This window comes from Kwoniella newhampshirensis, chromosome 15 (genome assembly GCF_039105145.1).
Source record: "Kwoniella newhampshirensis strain CBS 13917 chromosome 15, whole genome shotgun sequence".
In the NCBI taxonomy this organism is placed as follows: domain Eukaryota; kingdom Fungi; phylum Basidiomycota; class Tremellomycetes; order Tremellales; family Cryptococcaceae; genus Kwoniella; species Kwoniella newhampshirensis.
Window position 1 is genome coordinate 16,577 of NC_089968.1, and position 22,832 is coordinate 39,408.

Here is a 22,832-nt window from a genome sequence, read left to right on the forward strand (position 1 = left end):
CAGCTTTGGACACTTCTCATGACATCGAAGTATCTCCTCGTAAAACTCCTAACAATGGCGACAGTGGCACAGATCAGGAAATCACCGAGGACATCCTGCCACCTTCGGTTGACAATGGTCCAACCTCAACCATGAAAGGGACACTCCTCCCCATCTTGCACAAGTTCCTCAACTCATCCACCCGGCTACCTTCCAACAACAGATGTTCAACCTGATGAATCTTCTGACTCAATCCATTACAACTCGCGAACATCGATGAGTGGAGATGTACAAGTCATCGGAAGGAATCGTGGCCCTTCGCTTGACGCGCAACTCTCAGGATGCAATACCAGACTAAGTATTCCATTCCTGGATGAGATGTTCTCAAACTGTAATGACACACTCAGCTGTTTGTTGACACAAGAGGATTGATTGTGTCTCATCAGGTTATCTGATGACTCATCAAGCCCAATGATTGGTTGTCTCACTGTGCACTGCTACTGCTACTATGGCCTTTCTGACCTAGGGATACATAGTAATAAATCTACAGCAGCCGAACATCTCACAAAACAGTGCAAGACACGCAATGTTGTTTCTCTTCTGGGCTCGGTCAACTATGAATTGACACAGAAATATACCTCAGAATAACCGTATACCAGCATGAAGGGTATTTTGGTCAGACTACCATATACGCCATTCCCGAAACAGTGAATCGATTTGCCGATTCCGCAGTCTACGTGGTCGGGATGCTTCAGCTGTTTATTGTCCACCTAGTCAAATTTCAATATGCAATGGTAGAGTACTGTCTGCTGAACGGACAAGCACATATCTGACAAATGTAGCTACACCAACGATCCTTAATACACTCCGCTTAAATCGATTACGTTCTTCGACACAAGGCTGCTAGGTTATCACCATCAACATATAGATAATGTGGTTTCAATAATTGCATCTCAACTGGCAGAATCCATAATGCATATTTATCATTTTGCCTAGTGCATTGATATTGTTAAGATTCCGTCAAGCTCGATCATCTGAGATATAGTAGAATATAGTAATTGATAGTCTTGTAGGATTACTCGTAACGTCAATGATTGGCATAGAGCATTGTACATCGGTGGGTTCGAAAGATTGACCGAGTAGAGCGTTGTTGGCAACTGGAGTGTAACAAAGGTTCTCAACAGTAAATCGTATGATCCCTTTGACCTTTCACTCACAACCACGTACAAGAGCTGGATGTGACTTTGTACACTCATTTCTTATAAATGGACGCGTTTTTCTCCCAAAGTATGTCACTGAGGCTCCAGATGACATACTTTGTCCCTTGATGACAGATCAGCTCCGGTAATTTGTGACTGGGGTCCTCAGGCAACAAATTACTGACCAGTAACTTTTGAGGGAGAATCAAACCTGTCAAGAGCTGTATTGGTGAGCCTGGTGCTGATGGCTTCTTTGTCCCCATTTGGATCTGTCTCATTGTCAACGCAGTTATAAACAGCGCAAACGAGCTGATCGTTCCCACTTGAATTATTTCAGACTCTAACGAATCCAAATGTATCGATTGATAGCTATGCTGAATGTGAACAATGGTTAGCAGACTTGTAAGCATACCGGGGAAACTTCACCCAGCTCCACCACTACTGACTCCACCACTGGACTGGGCTCTACACTTCATTCCGCCTTTGGGAATCGGAATCATATGATCAGTCGCTTGTCTGACAGCTACGACGCTTATAAAACGCTGCCGCGGTACTGTTATTTAGCCATTCGCAAAATTGCTTTCTGTTCTTCTTATTTCTGTGAGCATGCAGATGTGGTTTCAACACTGTCAATGAGCGGGCATTGAGAGCTGAAAATGAGTCTCTGGCTGTTGTTGTGTCCCGCTTTATGAGTCTGATACCACAACAGTAAAATATTTAATGACACATCCTACCCACAGATAGCACAATTTGCGGACTGAGAGCTCATCACACCATCAGATATCATCTCAGTCTTGGTCTCAAAGAACCTGACTGTCACTTCTCATTTTTTGCTAGTTAAAGCTAGTTTTCCTTTCGCACATCTCATCCAGACGAAGATTCAAAGAGCCAGTCAACTCATTTGGAGTAAGACACCAAAATCAATAGTAGATTGAGAGGAATTGTGGATTAATTTTGAGTGTTCACAAAAACATAGTCATAGAAGAAAAGGGCAAAACCACTTTTAGCTATCGCCTGCAAACCAAGAATCTGCATCATTAGGACTAGGCTCAACGGTTCAACAAGATTTGGCGAAAATATACAGCGAATAGAGTGTTCCAAAGATGTAACCAACCCGCAATTATGCGATGTTTCCACCATATTGTCTAAATGACGTTTCTGTCCGCCTTCTGACACACTGTAGCATCTAATGACCTCATAATTTACTTTATAAGTAATTTGGCACAGTCTTTTGGTCTCATTATGCATTGCCATGTACAAGTGCACATGTCAGCCAGCCCCTAAGCCCTCATGTCGAAACAACAACGCCACAAATACATGGCTGGCAGTGTTTGTTACAACTGCAAAACAAAGAATGATAAGTGTTGGTAGAGTACTGCATTGCACAATTTGAGTCTTGGTTTCAAATTTCAGCGCTGTCCTCTTATCAGGCGATTCACGCTCTCTAGATGCGTCTTTTCTCCGGTATAAAATGAGGTTGGTTGTCACATGAGCGATGTCATGCAGTCGATCTTACTCTACCATCCTATCCGTTGGGTTGAAGTCCGGTCCCATCCAAACTCTATTATCCCGCTGGTCTTGTAAGAGGTCATAGGCGCGGTCCTGTGGCTGTAAGACCTGTGTCATGCCTAGAATCGGGAATCTTCCTCATGTTCGGATCGCATCACCGCAAAGAACAAGCCTGCAACTGTGAAAGCGAAGAGGTTGCCGCTTCGCTTTCAGATCTAATCGCTTCAGGCCTCCTTACTTCCCGTAGTCGCTGAGTTACGTGAGCTACATAAATCCTTCTTGTAAGTAATGAGCTGGACGGCTGGTATCTTGCTGGTTGACATGGGATAGCTACTGAAATTCCATTTGAACCATTTGCGCGATGGAAATACGTCGTATGTACTCGGCAGGGTTACGTTTTCTGCTATTTTGATTGTCATCATCTTGAAAATCGTAAGGCTTCTCAAGATATGGGCACCTCAATGATAAATTCGTCATTATCAAAGTTAGGTCATTAGATGACGAAGTGTGTCGGGTGATGGCCAGATGTGTCATCAGGTGGAATGATGTGTCAGTAGATGTCGGTCAAACTCAATTCTGTCACGAACAAGAAAGGGAGGCGACCAGAGGTCAATTCTGTTGATAGAAACTGACGCCAAGTCTACCTATTGGTGGCTTTGGAGAGGAGAGCAAAGAAGAGCAGTGCATCCTCTTGGTAACTGAAGGGAACATCCTCATCATGGCGTTGCTACGAAAATCGCTCATCAAGGCGACAATACTTCGGATGGAAAATGCCTACCATCAAAAAGGCATAGACCCCTTCAGCACTAGCTGGTGATTTACACCCCTGCAGCAAACAGCTCATATTTGATGCTTCGAGGTCCAATGATCTGGGACCCGCCGACGGCCTCTCCAGCAGTGTACTTTCCAGAGGCAAAGAAAAGATGTATGGTTTGGTCCGAGGGTAAATAGAGGCAAGAGCCATCCATGACTTTCACCAATGGTCCTTGTTTGAGAGACACCATACGTTACTCTTGAAGTAACTTAGGAATACTTACTCGACTCGACTTTTTGCTGCATGTAGATCGGCTCAACGATGGTCAAGATCACGCCCATTGTGTGAGATATACTCCTGCAGCGTTCTGACGAGGGTAGATGAGATTGTCGAGACTTGGAAGTGTTGACAAGGTAGTAGAGCTTCAACATCCGGTCCGGGCAGCGGGTCAGTCGTCCTGCATGCAGATAACGTTGGATCTTCCAGCCATCAGACTACTAGTTTACGCTGTAACTTGACGTCTCATCGTTAGCGTTAGGGTTCGCACGCAAATGACATTCACCGGAATTGGTTTAGGTGAAAATGAGATCAGGTCGACAACAACAATCTCCGTTGAATCGCAACGACTGCATTGACGCGGAAGGATCAATCCATCTGCATTGCGCATCATTGCGAATAGCCCCGTAGGCATGAAGGATCACTCCGGGGGTGACAAATGCAAATGAGAATAATGACAACGCTTGGAACAAGATCAGCCGTAAAGTGTATTCACGAGAGACGAGTGCGACGTATGTAGGGTAGTGCAGTATGAACGAGTTTCCATTGCTGCATACATTGCTTGTCCACATGCTTTCGACTACAGAAATGTGACGGAACGTGATATTCGACCTAACCGGTAATAGAATGAACGAATAAGTGACGATAGGTCATGCAAGGGAGAGAAGGCATGTATTACTCGAAGAAGAGAGTGAATTTGAACATGAAGCCAGTGAATGATGTTGACGAAAGATATAGTTCCAACGCTGTGTGGAATCGCGAGCGGGGTTGCGAATAGGGCTGGGTTGAGCATGCAGCTGACGGCAAAAGCGGGGTAAGTTTTTTTCGACAGCATTACAGTGAGAGCAAGTTGAATTGCAATGAATGATACTCACAGGTGCGTGATGACTCGCATCGCGAAGAGCTGACGATTGTGAAACGAGCGATGTAGGATCAGACGAAGAGGCTCGTTGACAGAATGTCGCAGCCTAAATCAGGGAAAAAGAGGTCAGCACGAAGGAGGGGCGCACTAGCATTCAACAAAAGCACATACGTTGGGTGTTCACGACAGGCCACCGATCAGATCCAAAGATCATGATATCCGTTCGATAATATCCGTTCGATAGAGCAGCAGCAATTGTCACGACGACAATGAGCGATGTCGGAATACGACTACAAACAACGGACGAAGTCAGCGATGTACAGTACAGGGAAGACATCAGGTGAAAGGTCAGACACGACTTGCGAACGGACACGAAAGCAACGGAGCTGATCAAATCGAAGGGGAGGAGGGATGAAGGTAACAACGAGCGATACGATTGGCAGCGAGGATGATGACGCCGAGGCAGGCGTAAGTGGGGGATAACAAGAAAGGGTGATGAGAAAACCGGGATATAGTGGCGAGAAGGAGCGAGATGGTGAGAAAGAAGGTAGAGGAATGATTCGACATGATAAACTTACCAGTGCGTGGTTTTGTATGTTGGTGATGGCTCTTTCACCTTGTCTCCCGACACGGATGGCGACAGCTTCGACCTTTATCAACCGCACCTATCCCTTGTAGATCCGCCGCAGCGAAAGATCCATAACATTCTATCAACCATGAACAGTCATGGTTGAAGACGCCAAGGGGTCGGGCCAATATCGTCTGATCATGCGACAGACCCCCTTGGTATGCACGCGCAGTGATACCCAAGGGTTTGTGAGTGGTCAATGCCGATGAGACTAAAGGAAAGGTATGACAAGGACTCGGTCGTTCAGCCATTGTGTAGTGGAGAACAGGGTGATGAGCGAGGAATGGGACGCGGAGATGTCATTGTTTGACGTTGATCACTGTACGTGTGTGTGTGCTGGTTGAAAGATGGATGATGTATCAAGTGAAAAGATGAGAAGGGAAGAGAAAAGAAAAGAAACAAGAGAGAGAGAGATAGATGTGCGACGTGGACGGGTGTTCGGGATCAATTCAAGGTTTGGCACCGGAATTTCGGATTTTCGGAGTGTGGCATCGCGGCGATATACGCCGTTGTGGCAGACTCCATATATAACGAGGAGACGGAATCAATTGTCGGCAATTCTTTTATGTGGCGGCTATCTCTTGCTCAAGACGGAGTCATGTGACCCCGTACTGCATGCCTATCGATGTGATGCAGTGTGAGCCTAATAACGCGGTCATATCCACCCTGCTGCACGGGTAAATCGTTCATTGTCGTCTTTCTCTCAATGACATTTTGATACCTTACCTCTTACATACACATCCTGTATCTCGCCAGAACCTTCACCTCAGCCGCTCTGATAACCCAATTCCTGTCATATCAACTTTCACGACAACTCAGATCGTCCCTCTTCGCTATCATATCGACTGGGTACGAGATGGACGGACAGTCTACCCCAACGTCCGCATCATCCAGCAATCGTCAGCCTTTATCCGATGTCACAAACATCGGCTCGACTCCCATATCCACCACGAGAAGCCAGGATAGGGCTGGGATGGTCCCAGTCCGTCGGCAAGGAAGAGAAATGATCGACAGATTGGGCAGTGAGGCTCTGGCCCGGCAGACATCCGGCGTGAGTTTTCTGCCCAACATACCATGATCTACCACACCTCGCAGATCCATCCACATGCTTGACCGCCTCATACTCATACATATAAATATACACTCTCACATGTATTCAGACACAATGCTGATACTTCGAATAGGCCAAGCAGATCGCCAGTGCGCCGAGCTCCGAACGATTCGGTGGACTCAAGGGTCTCCCAAAGGCCATGCATCCGACCCGAAGAACAGGCCCCAATGCGTTCATCGCAGCTCCTCATGGAACTCCATGTCGAGTAGGCCAACGAGACGATGCCATGTATCATACTCCGGCACAAGCTACTCCGGAGGTGCCAGTCCACGTTCGGAGCCTTGCCAGGCGTATTGCTGTGGCAAACGAGGAAGGCAAAGGATTGCTCGTCAAGCAGTACGTTGGGGTGAGTGATTGGCTTCATATTCTTGAGACTGGGTCCAACATCCCTCTGATATTCTCTGACCTACACTATATGCAGTGGATTGACAAATATCAGCAACCTCTACCATCTCCGCGCCTCAACGCACTCAACGAAAACATGCATGCGATCACCCAGGCTGCCACTCACAAACGACTTCAAGCGAACGTTCCAGATCGACCCTCTAGGAAAGATAACGACACCGGTCTTCCCACACCTACAACATCGGCAAGTAACAGCCCTGACAAAAGCACTCACTCTAGCGCACCTCAACAGCGTAGCTGTGCCGGAATCTTCAAAACGCCCCCAGTCCCAGATCGACGGACGTCCACCATCTCGGTGGGCAGTGCCCAACGAGTGGTAACGCCAGCGATCTCATCCTCGTTCGGAGTCCCCGGATCACCTGGGATGGTCGAGACACTCCGTCGTGCCGAGAGCTGCTCTGAGCTCAATTCTGATACTGAGGCAAAAGTTTGCAGGTTGGAAGGACTGACTACCACCGATTCTCCTGGGCGAGACGACCTGGAAGAAACCGAACCTCCTTCTCTGATGTTCTTCGATAGCGATCTGGAAAATGATGACGGAGCTCATGATTCGCACCAGGATACAGAACGAGGAGAAGAAGAACAACACGTTTCCGATTCTCCGGAACTCTCAAGTGGCAATGATGGATCCTCCTTCGTCGATGAAGATAGTGAAATTGGCGACTGTGAGTAGGACGAACTTAGCAATTGCTTGCAACGCCCGCTGACTTGTTTGCACTCTTGCAGCGGATGAAGGCATTGTGGAACCTGATAATACCAATGAAAGAGCGTTTGACACTACAAGTAGAAAACAATCCCTATTTTGTTGAACGATTCGAACTGACCAAGCCATGATCTCATTGCAGAGCAGCGCCAGTTGAAGCGTCTTCGTGGAGTCTCCCGATTACACGACCCCGATACCACAGACAGTGATGCGCCAGCTAAAGGTCAGTATGATAACGTATACCGATGGACGCTCCAAGCTGACGATGTCTAATCACAACCGTAAGCTAAGAGGAAGAAATCGAAGCGAAGCACAGCAAGAATCGCCAACCGACGCAAGCAGGACAATAATAACACTTCGCAGGCCAAGCGAAGACAGCGTCGCAATGTGGCGGCAGAAATGGTAAGCAGTCTGTTTCCCTCAGGACTAACCCCGATATGATGTTTCTGGAGCTTTACCATATCACCAATTGCAGCTACCCTATTCCGTTTTCGGTGGACGCCGAGCCATCTTAGATGCTCTTGACCCATACAACGATAAGAGAAACCCTCCATCTGATCAGTACCTCGCTGTTCACGCTGAGAGAGCGCTGCGAAAGATGTTGGATGAGTTTGATCATATGGCTGCTCAAGTTGAAGGTAAGTAGTGATACTGACAGACACCTGCCAGGCTATGGTCATCCGTACCACCCGCTAATCATAGTACGTAGGATCCGAGAAAAGCAAACAGAGGGGCAGGATGAACTTTGACACGATCAGGTTCGATAATAGATACGCAAGTGATTCTGAAGAATTGGATGACTCGGACTGAAGAAGCGATCAACGGTCTAGCGGAAAATGCTTGTTGCAAAGGTATTGCAGTGGGCCAATAAGCTCGAAAGTAGTCTTAAGTAGAAAGATTCTGATGCTACGAACTACATGATATGATATACGTGCCTGCGACAGGCTGTATAAGCTGTCGAACATCGAGATGCCACTCCTCGGCAGCAGGAGAATGGGTTGATGGGTACCATCTACGATCTCTGCCTACTCTTCACCCGGGTTTGAGCTTTGTAGTCCCGCCCCACACCGTCGCCAGGTCATCGAGAGATTTCACGTGTCTAAGGGATGCCCAGCTCAGCGATAACTCAACTATGCCCTTTGTGTGATGTGATAAATCTCAGACTCACCTCTCATAGTGCCCGCAGAGAAATTCTCACGCACAATAGCCACGAGCCTCTCCCCAAGGATTCGGAAACGATTCACGAGCAAAGCATAATGTTCTCGCTCCTTCTTCAACGAGATACCGGTGATTTTGTGCGCTGTGTCACCTCGAACGATCAAGTCCTGCAGCACAATTACAGACCGGAGAGCCGATGCGCCACTCTTATTCATAGTGCGACGGCTAGACAGCTGTTGAGGGTCAGCCAGCTGTCAATCGCCTGACCGGTACAATGTATGCTCACAGGAGGTAATGCAGAGACTTCTGGCTGGTGCCACTTCACACTGCCTGATCCTTGTACACAAGAGAGTGCCTTGATCTCCTGAATTTCGTCAAGTTAGAAACATTTGCATTGCTATTCGATTTACGCGACGAAGACTCACTTCCGGTACATTAACGACGCAGCTTTTCACCTCTCTCGGTATCCAGATGCTTGTCTTCCTCATGTTTGCCGACTGGACTTCAACTTTGTATGCTCCCCACGCCGGCTGTCCATCGGTGGTACTTTGCCCTTCAAGCAGCATTGTGCCGACGACCCGATAAGGCGGCCTAGGTATACTTGTCATCGGTTGTACATGTGACTGAGACAGTGATACGGGTGGTGAGGTTGATCCGAGCGCGGCAGCGAAGGTAGGATCGGCAAGCGACTTGATTGAGAGATACCAAGGTACAACCACGCATTGCCTTACCCCCGCAATCAATCGGATCTCGGGCATCCAGGCGAGGATGGCAGAGACACTTTTCGAGGACAACTCTCCATCAGCACTGTCCGACAGCAGATTGTTGACGATTTCTGTATGACCGATGGCTTGATCCAGTTCCCACATCGTAAGGTCGTGACGGTAGATATCGTCACTGCTTTTCGCGAGGTGGACAATCTTGCGACTGTCGACCTGACAGTATGATCGGGAAGGAGGTGCCGATAGAGCCCATCGGCGTAGGGAGGGGTTGCGGACTTCGATCTCCGGAAGAATTTTTCGAGCGAGAGCTGGTAGTGCAGGCCACGAATGCTCAAAGAAGTGTGTAGAACCGGGAGGACGAGTAGTATCCACGATAGAGTCGACCAAATCCTGATTTGTGGAGTGATGTTAGTACAAGCAAGCCTTCAAGCATACACGTCTGGAAAGAGGAATACACACCTGGAGTAACGTATGCATCAGACCATCAGCAGCAGTGACACGCGTGAGATATATTCGGGGATCTTTCTTGGACCTTTTGGCGACTGACAGTTCGGGAGGTGGTGTTCCAGCCAAGTGGTCATGGTGTCCGTCTTCCATTCTTTTCCGTTTGACCGGATCGCCACCTTTCTTGGGTACCGACGGCTGCGAATCTGGATCTGCAAGTACTGTGCCGCCTGTGGAAGGATCGGGAGGTGAAATGGGACCTTTGCGTCGATCCATGGTCGTAGTTATGGCGGTAAATGGCGTCACGAGTGTCAGAATACGATCTGACATACCGGACGACAACGTATGGGAATCTATTTCGAAAGATGGTAAGTCGGGATGTACCTCTATCTCGGGTGAGGCAGATGCCTGTTTTCTCGAGGAAAGCTGTGTAATGGGATCATTTGTTGAAACCGGTATTCGAGGGGGGGAGGTGGCCAATCCCTCAAGTGCATCAGGTCTGTCTGGGACGGCATGCATGTCGACCAAGGGTGTCGTTGGCGATTGATCGCCGGTACCATCGTAAGCGCTGGTCGGATCTGACTCCCTCGCATCGCGGTGATCTCCGCTGTGGTCGCCGAGCGTCGGTGAATATGAGACTCGTGAGTGTCGACGGGAGGTCGTTGAACCTCTCGGACTGAGACTACTGCCACGTGCCCTCACTTCTCCGGTTGCCACGCTGTCATCTTGCGAACTATCGGCCTCCAAGCGTCCACGAACTCCCTCGTCCTCAACTTCATGTCCGCCTCGCCCATCTTCGTCATCTGTAAATTTTGCAGAGTTTTCATGATGGTGCGCAAATCTTGGAGACAATGAGAGTGACGAAGGTCCGGGGCCAGAGACCGCGATGTCATGGTCACTACCTTCGGTCGATGGCCGCGACCTAGCTGCTAAGCTTTCCAAGCTTCTCCTATTTGCTCCACTGCTCATCGTTCCGGAGTCGTGCATTGAAGCCAGACTGCCTATGACATCCCATTCCGCCACCCGATCGCCGAACAACTCCTTCCTGACATTTCGATTCGTCGTCAAAAACGAACACTTTCCCCTCCTACTGTACTGGCATACTGCGCAAGAAAAGCCTCGGTCTCGTCTTCCAGGTCCATCAGTGCCTCTTGAAGGCATGAAGAGAGTGCAGGGGAAGTTGCGAGCAAGACAGTTTTCACAGGGACCCTGTTCTGGCATGATCTCGTAGTAAGAGTCTCGAAGACGTGCGTACCATATCTGTCGTTGTCGTCCGGGAAATCGGCGATTGTGAGAAGCGTGGAGCGGTCGCGGAAGCGTGATGAGATAGAGAACGATCGATGTGGGACAGACATAGCATTGGCAGGGACGGACACGGATCGGAGTATCCACGAGAGGCCGTACATACGAGTATATGCGAATCGGCGAGGCCGGGAGAGAGTGGGAACGGGCCGCGTTCGGCAGAAGCCAAATGCATCGACGTAAATCAGTGTGGTGATCCGACGGGAGAGGTAGGGGAAAAAGAGTAAAGGGGAAAGAGATGGGAACCGGTCGGCATGAGCTAGGTATGACTTTCATAGTAGAGGATGCTCACTGCCTGACACATCTTGGCTCTAGACCCCGGATGGCTCTGCTCGATTCGCTTTCTCTCGGCGTCCGTCCATCCGTCGTAATGGGGCGGAAATGGATCTCGCTGCATTCAAAGATCGCAATTCGCGTCGCGAGGGGTAAGACATGGGAGTTTCGGTCGATCGGTCGTTGTCGCGGATCGGAAGGAGCGGTACGAGGAGTCACGGACGAGACGGGGTCCAATTGGCGTCATACAGGTATGAGGGAAACGAAGGTGAGCGGAGTTCATTGATCATAAGCCTTCTCAGCTGGAATTCCACCTCAACAACTCACCACCTTGACAGACATTACGACAGGTATGGAATCACGCGAATATCGTACATCGAACTTCTCGAAGTCGGATGGTTCTCTGCAGAAGAGAGTGGTGTGTCGGGTGAAGCAGACGTCTGAGAGTCTGACGATACATATATATGCCGGAGGAGGATATCGAGACCAAGCAGCAAGATAAAAGAAGAGGAAGAAAGAAAAGAACGATGTAAATCGATGATAACCGAAGGTTTCTAAAGTGTGGGGGATTAAAACCACGTGACCAACCGCAAAGGGTTTGTAGGCAAGGCGGTGGCCGCCGACTCTCTCAGATCACGTGTGATACCATTCGCCTCTTAAGACGGACGATTATCAGTAGATGTATAAACCGAAAACATCATGTATCGATTGTAGGCTAGAAGGGAATGGTATATGGATATGCATGAAAATTACGCGTAACCTGTCCTCTAAGAGAGCCGAGCTGTGTGACTCCGTCTAGATCCACTCACCAGGCTACCTGATCAGACCTCAATCATCGAGATACATGTTCTCGATACGACGAACAAGATCAAGCTCACAGTGCGGGATAAGCTGTATGTTTTCAGCTCTTTAAGGCTTGTTATACCTAAGTCTAAGTGCACTCACCTGCCCTTCGAGGACGTGACTGTCGCCCGTGTCGTCCAGCGGACTGTCAGACTCGACCTCACTGTCGATGCGGGCTGAATGCTCTGGCTGTTGCCCCATGGATGAGTTTGACGACACAGTTTCCCAAACTGGCACACTGTGATACCACAAGCCGACCTTGAAAGAGAGAGGATAGGCTTCGTTGAAGTTTAGTGAGGGGCCGACGGTAAACGATCGGAAAGACAGGCGCTCACCTTGCAGAAGCATTTGGTGCAACATTGAGTGTTTCGCCATTTCTATACCGCCATCAAGCGCGCAGGTATGCTCATCTTTCGAGACTACTTCCTCCTGGCCAGCGAAGGCCTTCTCCACATTCGTGGTGAGCCATTGATTGACCACTCCGGGTTCTGTGTTGGTTAAGTCGTTGTCGCCCACGATCTGAGCGTCATCTGCCACAATCTCAAGCTCCCAATCGTGTGCAACCCCCTCTGACCTATCAACATCCGGACGATCATCCTGATCCTGATTCGAATGAAAGTTTGACTCAACAACAAGGGACTGGCTGAGAGGGGCGCTACCGTGCAAGACATACCCCTGCCTTTCTCCGTTGTGAGGAGGAGTCTCAGCGTCCCAGGTGACCTTGCTAGTCGACGGCTTCTTCGGAGTATTGAGGGAGTCGAAGATCTTCATCGTTCCAGGGTGGCATAGAGGTCTCAGGCGTACAATGATGATTGTCCTGATCCTCCGCAGTCGATTGATTCGTAGGAGAGTGGCCGAGAGCTTGGGGGGCGTGTCTCGATGTGATGAAGGTGGTGGACGGAGAGGAGGAGAGCTTGGCATCTCGCGATGAGACCGATCGATTGACTTTAGGACCGCCGAACGACAAAGGTCGAGTGCGTCCAAGAGCGGGGGTGGGAGAGTCGATGTTCAGATTCGGATTAAGAGAGAAGTAGTTCTGAATGGAGGATGAGAGGGGAGTACCGCTGTCGAGATTCAAGCCAAGGGACTCGAGGGTCTGAATCTTCGTTTTAGCGGAACGACTCCCAGTCAGCTTGGACTAAACCGGGAAGATATCAGCGTCACTCAGAAAGCCCAAACGTTCTCTGGAAAATAGCGTACCACCGGAGTATCGTCGAAGATATCAGAGTTACCTAGTCTCAGGTGGTCCTCCAAGCAGGTGAAGAAGTCTTTGATGTCAGATTGAAAGAGGGCGACTCGAGTCTTCTCATCGGACGTGAACTTGGTCTACACATCAAATCAACGGCTGACATGGATCAATAGCTGGCAAGTGAGAAACAGCTTACGTATCTGAAGAACTCATCCATGTCAGCGATGATGGAGGCTTTTGCGAGGCCTAGGTATCCCATAGTGAGCTAGGGAGGTCAGATGTTAGCCTTCTGCCTATCTGTGTCTAACGAGGGACTTACTTCTTCAGCTTTGACTTGATTGAGTTGAGCAGCACGCAGATTGCTGAGCCCTTCCTTGAGGAGTGCACGCCTAGCTTCAGTGGTAGTTGTGCTGTATCTGTACTCCTGCATGCGGTTAAGCATGATTGGCGAGATCCAAGAATTCGAATTAGGTTGAAGAGACCGCCGGGAGAAAGTGGAAGATGAGATCACGAAATCAACGCGATGGACGCGGGCAAATACAAGTCGGAATTTGGTGCGGGGCGCTGGTGATGCGATACTTATAGATTCCCTCCCTTTTTTCGGCGCGCCTATCTTCCTAGGCGTTGTCTTTTTTGGAGAAGGTCTGATTTACCCGCGTTCCTTACGGTCATTTCCATCTCAAGTCTCATTTTTCAACTCGTTTTGTTATCACATTTCAGTTGTCGCTGTCGTGTTGCGGAAAGCTATCGAAGCTATCGAATACAGCTGGGTGAGAGATCAATCACATCACGTGCTGTACCATACATGCTTGGCGGAGTATCTAACAGGTTTCGTTGACAGGTACAAGCTGCAGTCAGTTGCTATGACGGAGATCAAGGTGAGTCTGTTGGTCTCTCGGATCTCTAATGACAAGCGGTGGCTGACTTCTCTGAAGCAAAAGGAGATGACCCTCACGATAGTCCTAAGTTCGCCTCTTCTCCCGGCACTTCAAGATGTCGACGCTGTTTCTCCTCTCCTCGACATGTCCTTTGACGATCTCGTTCTAGCGTTGGAAAAGGTTGACTTTAATGGCTTTGCTACACCACCTGAGACGGCACCGGTAACTCCCCCTAAGCTATCGCCTGCTCCTATAGCCACTTCTATCCCTCTTTGGTCTACCAAGAGCTCTGCCGGCAACTGCCGTACACCGCCCTTCGAGCCCGATCTACTTACTCCCCTTCGAATGCCCGGTTCAGCACGCTCTCGTAGAGTCAGAAAGGCTTACCTCGACGTCAAAAGGCGATACCGCTCAATGGCGAAAGATCATTACGCTCCACAAACCAAGTTCGGACTTCGACCTCTCCTCCTGGTGGAGACGACTCTGGCTATGAAAAGGAGAGACAGATTTCACCACCGTCATGGATCGCTTCGCAGACCCACTGGAACGTTGCCTCTTCCGCTTATCGATGATAAGGTCATGAAAGCAGCACCAAATGGGAAAAAGTAAGTTCATGATCTGGAAAGCAGCGAAGGGTAACTTACCACAATCACGCAGTGTCTGAATCTACACCAGTCGATTCTATTGACGCTCGTCTCCTCCCACTTCCTTCCCACTTCCTTCCCACCCTTATTCAATCCGCCGTAACGTTTTCGATCGCATGCTTCCTGAGTCTATGCATTGTCGTGTTCAGTCACAGCTTCTGTTCATGCCCCGCAGCTTCTTGTTCACATCAATCCGGCATGTCTCGGCAACTTTATGCACAGACGGGAGAAGACGTCGAGAAGTATAGCCTTATATCTGGCTTATTATGGGGTTCAGGGCATAGCTTTCATACCATGCAAAATGCTCCCGTAACAATTTGGTCCGCAAGATTACCTTCCTCGGATGGCGCAATTGGGATTCTTCTATATGTATCCATATAACGGTGCTTGTATCTATCGTGAGGTATTTGTGAAATCGTGGCGGGAGTATAGATACCGCGTGACTACCTAAGCATGTTGTACATTCTCAGCAAATATCCATTCGTGAGCGCTCATCACTTCAAGCTTACTTTCCAATAAGAGCTACCGCTCTCTCTGCTATCTGTTCAGCACACGCTGGGCAGTGCCTTTCTTCATCCGGCAAACATGTACACTTTCGTGAATTGTCGTTAATGGTGACAGGAATCTCAGCAGAACCGTTGTTTGACCTTCGGCTGTCCATCGGATCGGCCGAAGGTAACATCCTTGACATTGCCAGATATGACAGCATCTCGCTGAGGTCTTGACGTGCGAGTTCCAAGTCTCGGAGTGTTTGATCGCGATCTTTGTTACTGCTGTCTATCTCCGATCTCAACGTCTGGACTGTGTTCTTCAATTGAATGACTTCCACATCGCGGTCAACGGCGGCGTCTGAGGTATCGGCGGGGTTCCTGCTCTCATCCTTGAGCTGTCATGTTATCAGCACAAGGCGGTGGGACGATGGATCTCACTTCTTTCAAGGTCTTGCGGGCTTCCCGGATTCCAATCGGACGTAGTTTCTGATATTTGCGTGCAAAATCTATCGTGGCCGATGCATTTTCCATATCCTCGTGCTTGAGAGAGATTGTGCAGATGAGATGCAGTCGGGCGGAACGGACAATGGGTATCGTTAAAATTTGATTGCTGCATTGGAGCAGAAAGTCAGACCACGATCCGACTCATGACCCTTTAATCCACTCACAGGACCGAACCTCGAGCGTGTATGAGACCGTCATTCACCGATTTTGCGAAGCCAGAAACGAATTTGTAGAATTCCATCAACCTGATACACGCGCATGACCAGTCTTCAACGTCGCACACGGAGAAAGAGAGCACGAAATGCTTACTGAATTCGTATGAATCTGCCTTCATCGTCCAGCCGGTTCTTCTGCATCTCGGCTTTCGAGTTCCGGTCAATTCCCGTCCTCCTTTGTGGCTTCTCCGAGCCCGCCAAATCGACAAGTACGCAGCTGGTAGTCGTTCCTTCCAGCGCCTAGAATAGAAGCAGCAATGCTGTTAGTATACGGAAGATCTGTCCCCTTCCACGGCACTTACCAGACTTAGCACTGTGTGTCCTCGACTACTGCCGGTGCTATTCTGAGTTGTGGCCGCGACAACCTTGTTTTTGTCTGCCCTCGACAGGGCTGCCTCAAATTCCCCTTGATTCTTCACCACAGTTGTCGAAGCTTGAGCTCGGAACACCTTGATACTCGCACCTCCTCTAGTCTTGGCTTCGTGTGTCCTTACGTCAATCTCGTGCAGCGGCTTTGCGTGCAGCAGATCGTATACTTTGTCACGATAAACGAAGAGAGCTTCCAAGCCCACCCCCCTGCTTTTCGCTTGTTGAAGAATGTGATGACCAATTCTTCTTGCAAGTCCCATAGACTGGGGAGGAGAAGGAGGTCCAGTCATGGTGAATGTCTTGCCAGATCCCGTGGTTCCATAGGCGATAATTGTCATGTGCGTTCCCGATGCGATCGCTGAGCATTCTGCTTAGTGAATTCACTACATTTGGGATGGAATATTCTCACTCACCCGTATCAATGTCATCCCTATACTTTTCGAACACTCCCATCTGTGTAGCATCTGGAGAAAGGGTGTCCACTACGGATGAAAGTCAATATGGTGCCGAGAGAGTATGGTAAAGAAAAAACTAAAGACGTACATCTCGGCCCGCCTTTCGTCAGATTGGCTAACATCAGATCGGCGGTAGTATGACTACCATCCGTACCGTCAGCTAATGGAGGATCGATACCATTCTTGCCCGTGGGGGGATTTGAGGCAGTTGTCGTAAACCTAGGCCTATGAATGGAATCAGCTTGGACTGGAGGATAATCATCGTAAGCGGTACCTGATCAGCACGGTGACAGAGGTGGAGTCACCCAACCGGGTTTGAGGTACGCTTGAAGACGCATTGCTGATGCCCGAGGTGTCTGTGTTACGGCTGGACATGGTATTGGATGAAGTACGCGACCGAATGGATAAACAATGTTATGGTGAAACTGAAATAGGAAGACAACACGAGTTGGTCGACCAGATGGCATAATTTGGGCGCGTCACGTGACTGAAGAAAAGTTTCCCACGCTTTCGCACTCTGTAAAGCGGGAGAAAGCGATCACGTGGCTAGCTTTGCCGTCTCAAGTGGCCCTAAGGTCAAACATTCCCACGGTGAGTGCCAGAACTGGTGTTCCGGTGTTTTCCTCGTGATGGGCCAGAATTGCTTCCGTTATTCGCCACTCGCGTGGTGTTAATCCCTCGCTACCTCTCACAACTATTTCTCCTTCTTCTTCTTATCCCATCGGTTCGATCGCATTGAGCATCCATCTCTGATCACTCTGCCTTCCTGTCATTCACCTTGTCAACGGTCGGATGGGTCAGATCAGCTCCATCTTTCAAAACCTATCACCATGGTCATTCGATGTCCGACAGACCATCAAACTCTACATTGCTCATTTTCGACTCGAGCCAATGTCCAATTTCGCTCCGTCGGTGCCGATCAACCCATCCCCCGTTAGTGGACTGACGCGAATCTCGGCTTCCAGTAGTCTGAGGAGAAGAAGTGGACGAGTGGTCGGGTTCATTCCCGGTGATCCGATCGATATTTTGACTGACTACGTCATGCTTCACCTCAACCTCGACGTCCGGATTCCAGAAACCATCATACATTCCCTTCAGCAGGCTAATGATAACGCGACGACACCGATAAGACTTGAAGAAGGCATGTACCCACTGTACACGATCGCATTTACCACACCAGCCAATGCAATACTCAAGCTTGAAGGCGCGATGAAGGAGATGGATAGCCTGGGAGGTTCGCGGACCTGGCTGAGGTCTCAACGATCCGATTCTGGCAATCCGGATTTTGAGTTGATCTGGACTAGCGATGACGCCGTCGCCGTAGCTCTCGAGGTCAAACGCCCAGACAAGATCAAAGAGCGGCATCTTCGCGCTCTTGTCGCGAGTGCTCACCAACCCGGCGGCTTCGAGCTGAGGTATAATCAGCGAGGGAAGAAATTTGTAGCCGAGATTGGCGGCGCCGCAGCGGAAGACAAGGAAGTGATTGCTGTCCTTACCTCTCAAGTGAGTCCCAGAACACTGGAACGCGCTCGGATGGTGTCTCCTCCAGACTGATGTACAGCCTCGAACAGATCGTTGACGAGCTTCAACGGCGATCTGCCGAGTGGCTTTACCTTTCGACGTGGGACTTTGTCTTGGTCTTTCACAAAGAGAAATCTATCGACAATGTCTCTGTATCCGAACTCATTGCTCGAAATTGGGATGATGACGTCAACATCGATAGAGTGTACGATCTTCTGTCGACTCCCCTTGGAGCGATATTAGGCCTTTCTTGCGTCCCCCGGCCTCGACCAGCTACTCCTGATCGCACGTTGGGTATCGCTCAAAGCTCACCACGCGGACAAGCGGACTCACCATCCGGAGGTTCTTCTTCATCTGAACATCGTCCTGTGACCCGCTCTATGATGAGGGTGAGTACGCTGCGATGTCGTCCTACGCTTCTTTCCTAACATTTCCGTGAAGCAACAAACTCAAGACGTAAACATTGCGGGGCAAGGACTGCAACATTCACAGCGCTCGCTGAACGACGAGGGACAGCATGAAGTTCAAGTGAGTACCTGGCCACTCGTAGTCCCTGGAGAAGCTGACAGTAGTAGTTCGGGGATTCCGCGATATCACTGTCCATGGCGGACGATTCCTTTTCGGATAGCCTCATTGAACGCCTATCCTCGCTGGTGACCCCGAGACTCATCTTCGAAGATGAGACTTCTCGCGTCCCACCACTTACTCTTCCCAGACTCGATACGCCGCCTTCCATTGAGATCCCGCCGAGGCGAATCATAACATCGGACGGGCCGAGGGGGCTTGGCAGATTATGGACAGTGTACTCCGCCACCACGTCTGGACTGAACGGGACTTCTTCCGATAGCTCTTACGGTTCTGCTTCGTCTGGCTCGTCTCGGCTCTCGTCTTCACCCTCATCGTTTTGGTCATCTGCTCCTTCACCCCGAACAGACGTAATCATCAAGGTCTGGGAGAGTCACAGATATTTGCCTGGCCGAATAACGGATGCAAACATCGCCCGGGACCACATTGCCAATGAGTGGCGGGCCCTCATGATGTTGAGTCAACCGAAATATCATGGCGTCACACCACATTACATGGGACTGTACTATACCTCGAAGTGTGTACATGATCGGGATGTGGAGATGTTCGTCGCGGTGATGGCAGACGCAGGACACCAGGTGAATGTGAAGGAGCTTACCGATGACGAGAAGTGAGTTGTATGGTCACATGACTTGACATTCTCTCAATATGCGCATCTGTGTGTCCGGGGCTGACGAGCCTCCACCCCCTCACCTACCTCACCCTCGCTTGTGATTCCTCTCTTGCTATTCGTTTTCACCTTTCCGGCGTCATCGATGGTCGTACCTAGAGCAATCATCGTCTCGCACTACGACAAAATTCATGCGGCTGGTATCCTGCATTGCGACGTCACCGCTCGACACTGGCTGCGCGATATCTGGGGCAACATCACCGTGATCGACTTTGAGAACGCCAGCTTTTACGACGATAGTGTTAAGGATGGGTGCGATCAGGCCGAATGGGACGACGCTGTTAGGGAGGAGATGGCAACTGTCAAGGTCCAGCTTGACGGAGTCGATCTTGACTTTTGAATAGGGGGATGTGGTTTTGATTTGATGACATGACGACTCTTCACGCCCCCGAACTTACTAGGTCTTCAACGCCATGTATCTGACCTGAATGCAACATGTGTCATTATCTTCCGACGATGTGAGCCATACGACTTGCCTCTCGTACCGATGGCGCAATGAGAGCAACCCTCTGTTGAGCGGGTCCGCAATGCCTTCGACCGCCCCTTCGCACATGACTGATCAGTGGAAAACTCCGACCGACGACTGAGCATTCACTGTGATAAGTCGCAGCTTTGAATCGGATGGTCGGCCAAAACTGGCGGACTGATTTATTTTGCCCTGTGCAAACGCCGTGCTTGGGCTGCTGCGGCACCGGAAAAAGGCTCTCCAATGGCACGCAATGGACGCTATTCCGCCGCATATCACAGGTCAGGTGTATTATACACTTCGGTACGCAATGCATCCTCCCCGACCCATGCTTAGGATGGACTGACAGATGGGGTCCCTGTGCGAGGGCTTGCGGCCGAATAGGTCGCATCGCACCGGAGGTCCACACGACCGTGCATCGTGCGCGATTATCCCGCCGAGATTAACATCGACGGGATCGGTGGAGAAACTGTAGAAGAAATCTTGCTTGTCATCGCCAAAGCATTGATGGCCTTCCCAAGCCCCTTCGCGGTCTTCCTTGATGCCCAGGAGAAAGCCTCGTGTAATGGACCCGACAACGATGTGAAGAGGCGGGTAGATGTCGGTGGTGACAGGAGTCTCGACGCCTTGACGGTAAATGGTGAAGAGAAGACACCTGTCGCCGGGGTTTGGTCGAGGCATACCGTTCTTGATGTACGAAGTGACCACGGTCGATTCGCTCTTGTCGATGATTAACTCCCTGGGCTTGAGTTCAAGGGTGGGAATACGAGCAGTGAGATGATGAGGGGTTACAACATGATTTCCCGCCTGGGGAGTTTTGACCAAATGCATTTTTATGATGCCCAAAGGGTACTGGGATATAGTCTAGGCCCATAGCTACCCCAATCTCTGTCATTTGATCATGTAGCTTCACTAATTGGCGAGTAATCGGCCTTGGGCTGAATCCGGGGAATGACTCATTGCTCGCCAACGAGGTCACATATAATTGATTTAAGACTTGTTTTGGGTAGGTCTGAGGCTACTTTATAACCTGCAAGTGGTCTGGAATGAGTATCTGCGTTTGTTGAGATGCAATCTCTGAATAAGTGTTCTCCCATACAAAAAAACTCCCCACTATCTCCTGGGGAGTTTTCAAAAGTCCCCACGACTAGTCGGGGAGTCTTTCTAGGGTGTGTATCTTAGTCACAGAGCTGCATTAAAAAACCTATCCAAGGAAAAAGCATGCCCTAATGACTATCTAACTAATTACTACCCAAAACCTCATCATACTGGACCAGATTCTCATAGTGCTCACTTTCCAAGTACAAGGGGATGGGATGATCCAGAGTGGCATTGTCACCTAGCTTCATCCAGATGAAAGTTCCATCTTCTGCCTTCTTCAGCACTGATACAGCAACTCTGAAAGTTCTGCACAGTGCTTCCAGCATCAGATGATCACCATACTCACCCTTCCTTGACATCTTCAGAAGATAGTCCTCCACTTTGGTTGGATTGTCTCCATCAATGAAGGGATCAAGGAACTCTGAGTTCTCCAGTCCCCACATCACAGCAGAATCTCTGGCTTTGCTGGCAGAAAGCTGCTCACCCTTGAATGCCTTGGCAAAGGCAGAGAACATACAGTTTCCATCCTTAAGGTTCCAGTTTGTTTTGAGCATCACTGGTGTAACATTGACTCTGTGAAGTTGCTCCAATGGTGGGATGGCAAAGGCATTGGGCCTGAATGGAAGACTGAGAGTTTGGATTGGTTGAGGAGTCTAAGACAGAACCCATGTCAGCTCAAGTCAGACATAATTGCTCATGACTCACAGCTTCGATCTGTTCCTCTTCTTCCATTCCTATTGCTTCCCAAGGCAGAATCCCATTCACCACCAAGTTGGCAAACCATCTCTCAGCATTTCCTGCACTGAGTGCTCCTTTGCATCCCTTGACACAGCAATACAGTGCAAAAGGCTTCCTCCTTTTCACCCATAGCCTATGATTGGGATCCTTGGGCTCCACCTGACAGGGCACTTGTTTGATGTGCTGCTTGATGTGATCCCACAGTTGAATGACAAGACCATTGGTGTTGTAAGTGTTGGTAATGTGTTGGAGTATCCTGTCCTCTAATGAGATGCCTCCAGAGCCTTCAGTCCTTCCCAACCACCAGGCACTGACTGCCTCTGACTTGGTTGGTCTTCTCTTTCCACCATTCCACCCAAATGAGGCAAACAAATCCACCATGAGCCTGAAGTGCTGCTTGTTTGGGGGTTAGGGTTACAACATGATTTCCCGCCCGGGGAGTTAGGGGTTAGGGGTTAGGGGTTAGGGGTTAGGGGTTAGGGGTTAGGGGTTAGGGGTTAGGGGTTAGGGGTTAGGGGTTAGGGGTTAGGGTTAGGGGTTAGGGGGTTAGGGGTTAGGGGTTAGGGGTTAGGGGGTTAGGGGTTAGGGGTTGGGGGTTAGGGGTTAGGGGGTTAGGGGTTAGGGGTTAGGGGGTTAGGGGGTTAGGGGTTAGGGGTTAGGGGTTAGGGGTTAGGGGTTAGGGGTTAGGGGGTTAGGGGTTAGGGGTTAGGGGTTAGGGGTTAGGGGTTAGGGGTTAGGGGGTTGGGGGTTAGGGGGTTAGGGGTTAGGGGTTGGGGGTTAGGGGTTAGGGGTTAGGGGTTGGGGGTTAGGGGGTTAGGGGTTAGGGGGTTAGGGGGTT

The 22,832-nt window shown here is 49.8% G+C and overlaps 8 protein-coding genes across 8 annotated transcripts; 3 read left to right on the forward strand and 5 right to left on the reverse strand.

Moving 5' to 3' along the window:
• Positions 1-6,180: 6,180 nt before the first annotated feature.
• On the forward strand, positions 6,181-8,236 carry IAR55_007196 (uncharacterized protein; the record flags this gene model as incomplete). The annotated part of the gene is made up of 4 exons (XM_066950269.1): positions 6,181-6,258; positions 6,392-7,388; positions 7,450-7,506; positions 8,136-8,236. The coding sequence occupies 4 exons, from the start codon at positions 6,181-6,183 to the stop codon at positions 8,234-8,236; spliced, it is 1,233 nt and encodes a 410-aa protein (XP_066799255.1).
• A 281-nt stretch (positions 8,237-8,517) lies between these two features.
• Positions 8,518-10,737, reverse strand: IAR55_007197 (uncharacterized protein; the record flags this gene model as incomplete). Its single annotated transcript, XM_066950270.1, has 5 exons — positions 8,518-8,525; positions 8,595-8,817; positions 8,871-8,948; positions 9,010-9,696; positions 9,766-10,737. 5 exons carry the CDS (start codon positions 10,735-10,737, stop codon positions 8,518-8,520), a joined length of 1,968 nt encoding a protein of 655 aa, XP_066799256.1.
• Positions 10,738-12,892: 2,155 nt separating this feature from the next.
• On the reverse strand, positions 12,893-13,787 carry IAR55_007198 (uncharacterized protein; the record flags this gene model as incomplete). The annotated part of the gene is made up of 4 exons (XM_066950271.1): positions 12,893-13,306; positions 13,369-13,494; positions 13,554-13,622; positions 13,677-13,787. The coding sequence occupies 4 exons, from the start codon at positions 13,785-13,787 to the stop codon at positions 12,893-12,895; spliced, it is 720 nt and encodes a 239-aa protein (XP_066799257.1).
• Positions 13,788-14,220: 433 nt separating this feature from the next.
• Positions 14,221-14,844, forward strand: IAR55_007199 (uncharacterized protein; the record flags this gene model as incomplete). Its single annotated transcript, XM_066950272.1, has 2 exons — positions 14,221-14,235; positions 14,293-14,844. The coding sequence occupies 2 exons, from the start codon at positions 14,221-14,223 to the stop codon at positions 14,842-14,844; spliced, it is 567 nt and encodes a 188-aa protein (XP_066799258.1).
• A 910-nt stretch (positions 14,845-15,754) lies between these two features.
• IAR55_007200 (uncharacterized protein) lies at positions 15,755-17,288 on the reverse strand (the record flags this gene model as incomplete). Its single annotated transcript, XM_066950273.1, has 7 exons — positions 15,755-15,980; positions 16,039-16,119; positions 16,184-16,329; positions 16,392-16,816; positions 16,872-16,940; positions 17,002-17,132; positions 17,188-17,288. The coding sequence occupies 7 exons, from the start codon at positions 17,286-17,288 to the stop codon at positions 15,755-15,757; spliced, it is 1,179 nt and encodes a 392-aa protein (XP_066799259.1).
• A 516-nt stretch (positions 17,289-17,804) lies between these two features.
• On the forward strand, positions 17,805-20,029 carry IAR55_007201 (uncharacterized protein; the record flags this gene model as incomplete). Its single annotated transcript, XM_066950274.1, has 5 exons — positions 17,805-18,416; positions 18,485-18,823; positions 18,876-18,962; positions 19,010-19,629; positions 19,789-20,029. The coding sequence occupies 5 exons, from the start codon at positions 17,805-17,807 to the stop codon at positions 20,027-20,029; spliced, it is 1,899 nt and encodes a 632-aa protein (XP_066799260.1).
• Positions 20,030-20,446: 417 nt separating this feature from the next.
• Positions 20,447-20,986, reverse strand: IAR55_007202 (uncharacterized protein; the record flags this gene model as incomplete). Its single annotated transcript, XM_066950275.1, has 1 exon — positions 20,447-20,986. The coding sequence occupies one exon, from the start codon at positions 20,984-20,986 to the stop codon at positions 20,447-20,449; it is 540 nt and encodes a 179-aa protein (XP_066799261.1).
• Positions 20,987-21,396: 410 nt separating this feature from the next.
• Positions 21,397-22,375, reverse strand: IAR55_007203 (uncharacterized protein; the record flags this gene model as incomplete). Its single annotated transcript, XM_066950276.1, has 3 exons — positions 21,397-21,539; positions 21,603-21,909; positions 21,962-22,375. The coding sequence occupies 3 exons, from the start codon at positions 22,373-22,375 to the stop codon at positions 21,397-21,399; spliced, it is 864 nt and encodes a 287-aa protein (XP_066799262.1).
• Between the last annotated feature and the right edge of the window lie 457 nt (positions 22,376-22,832).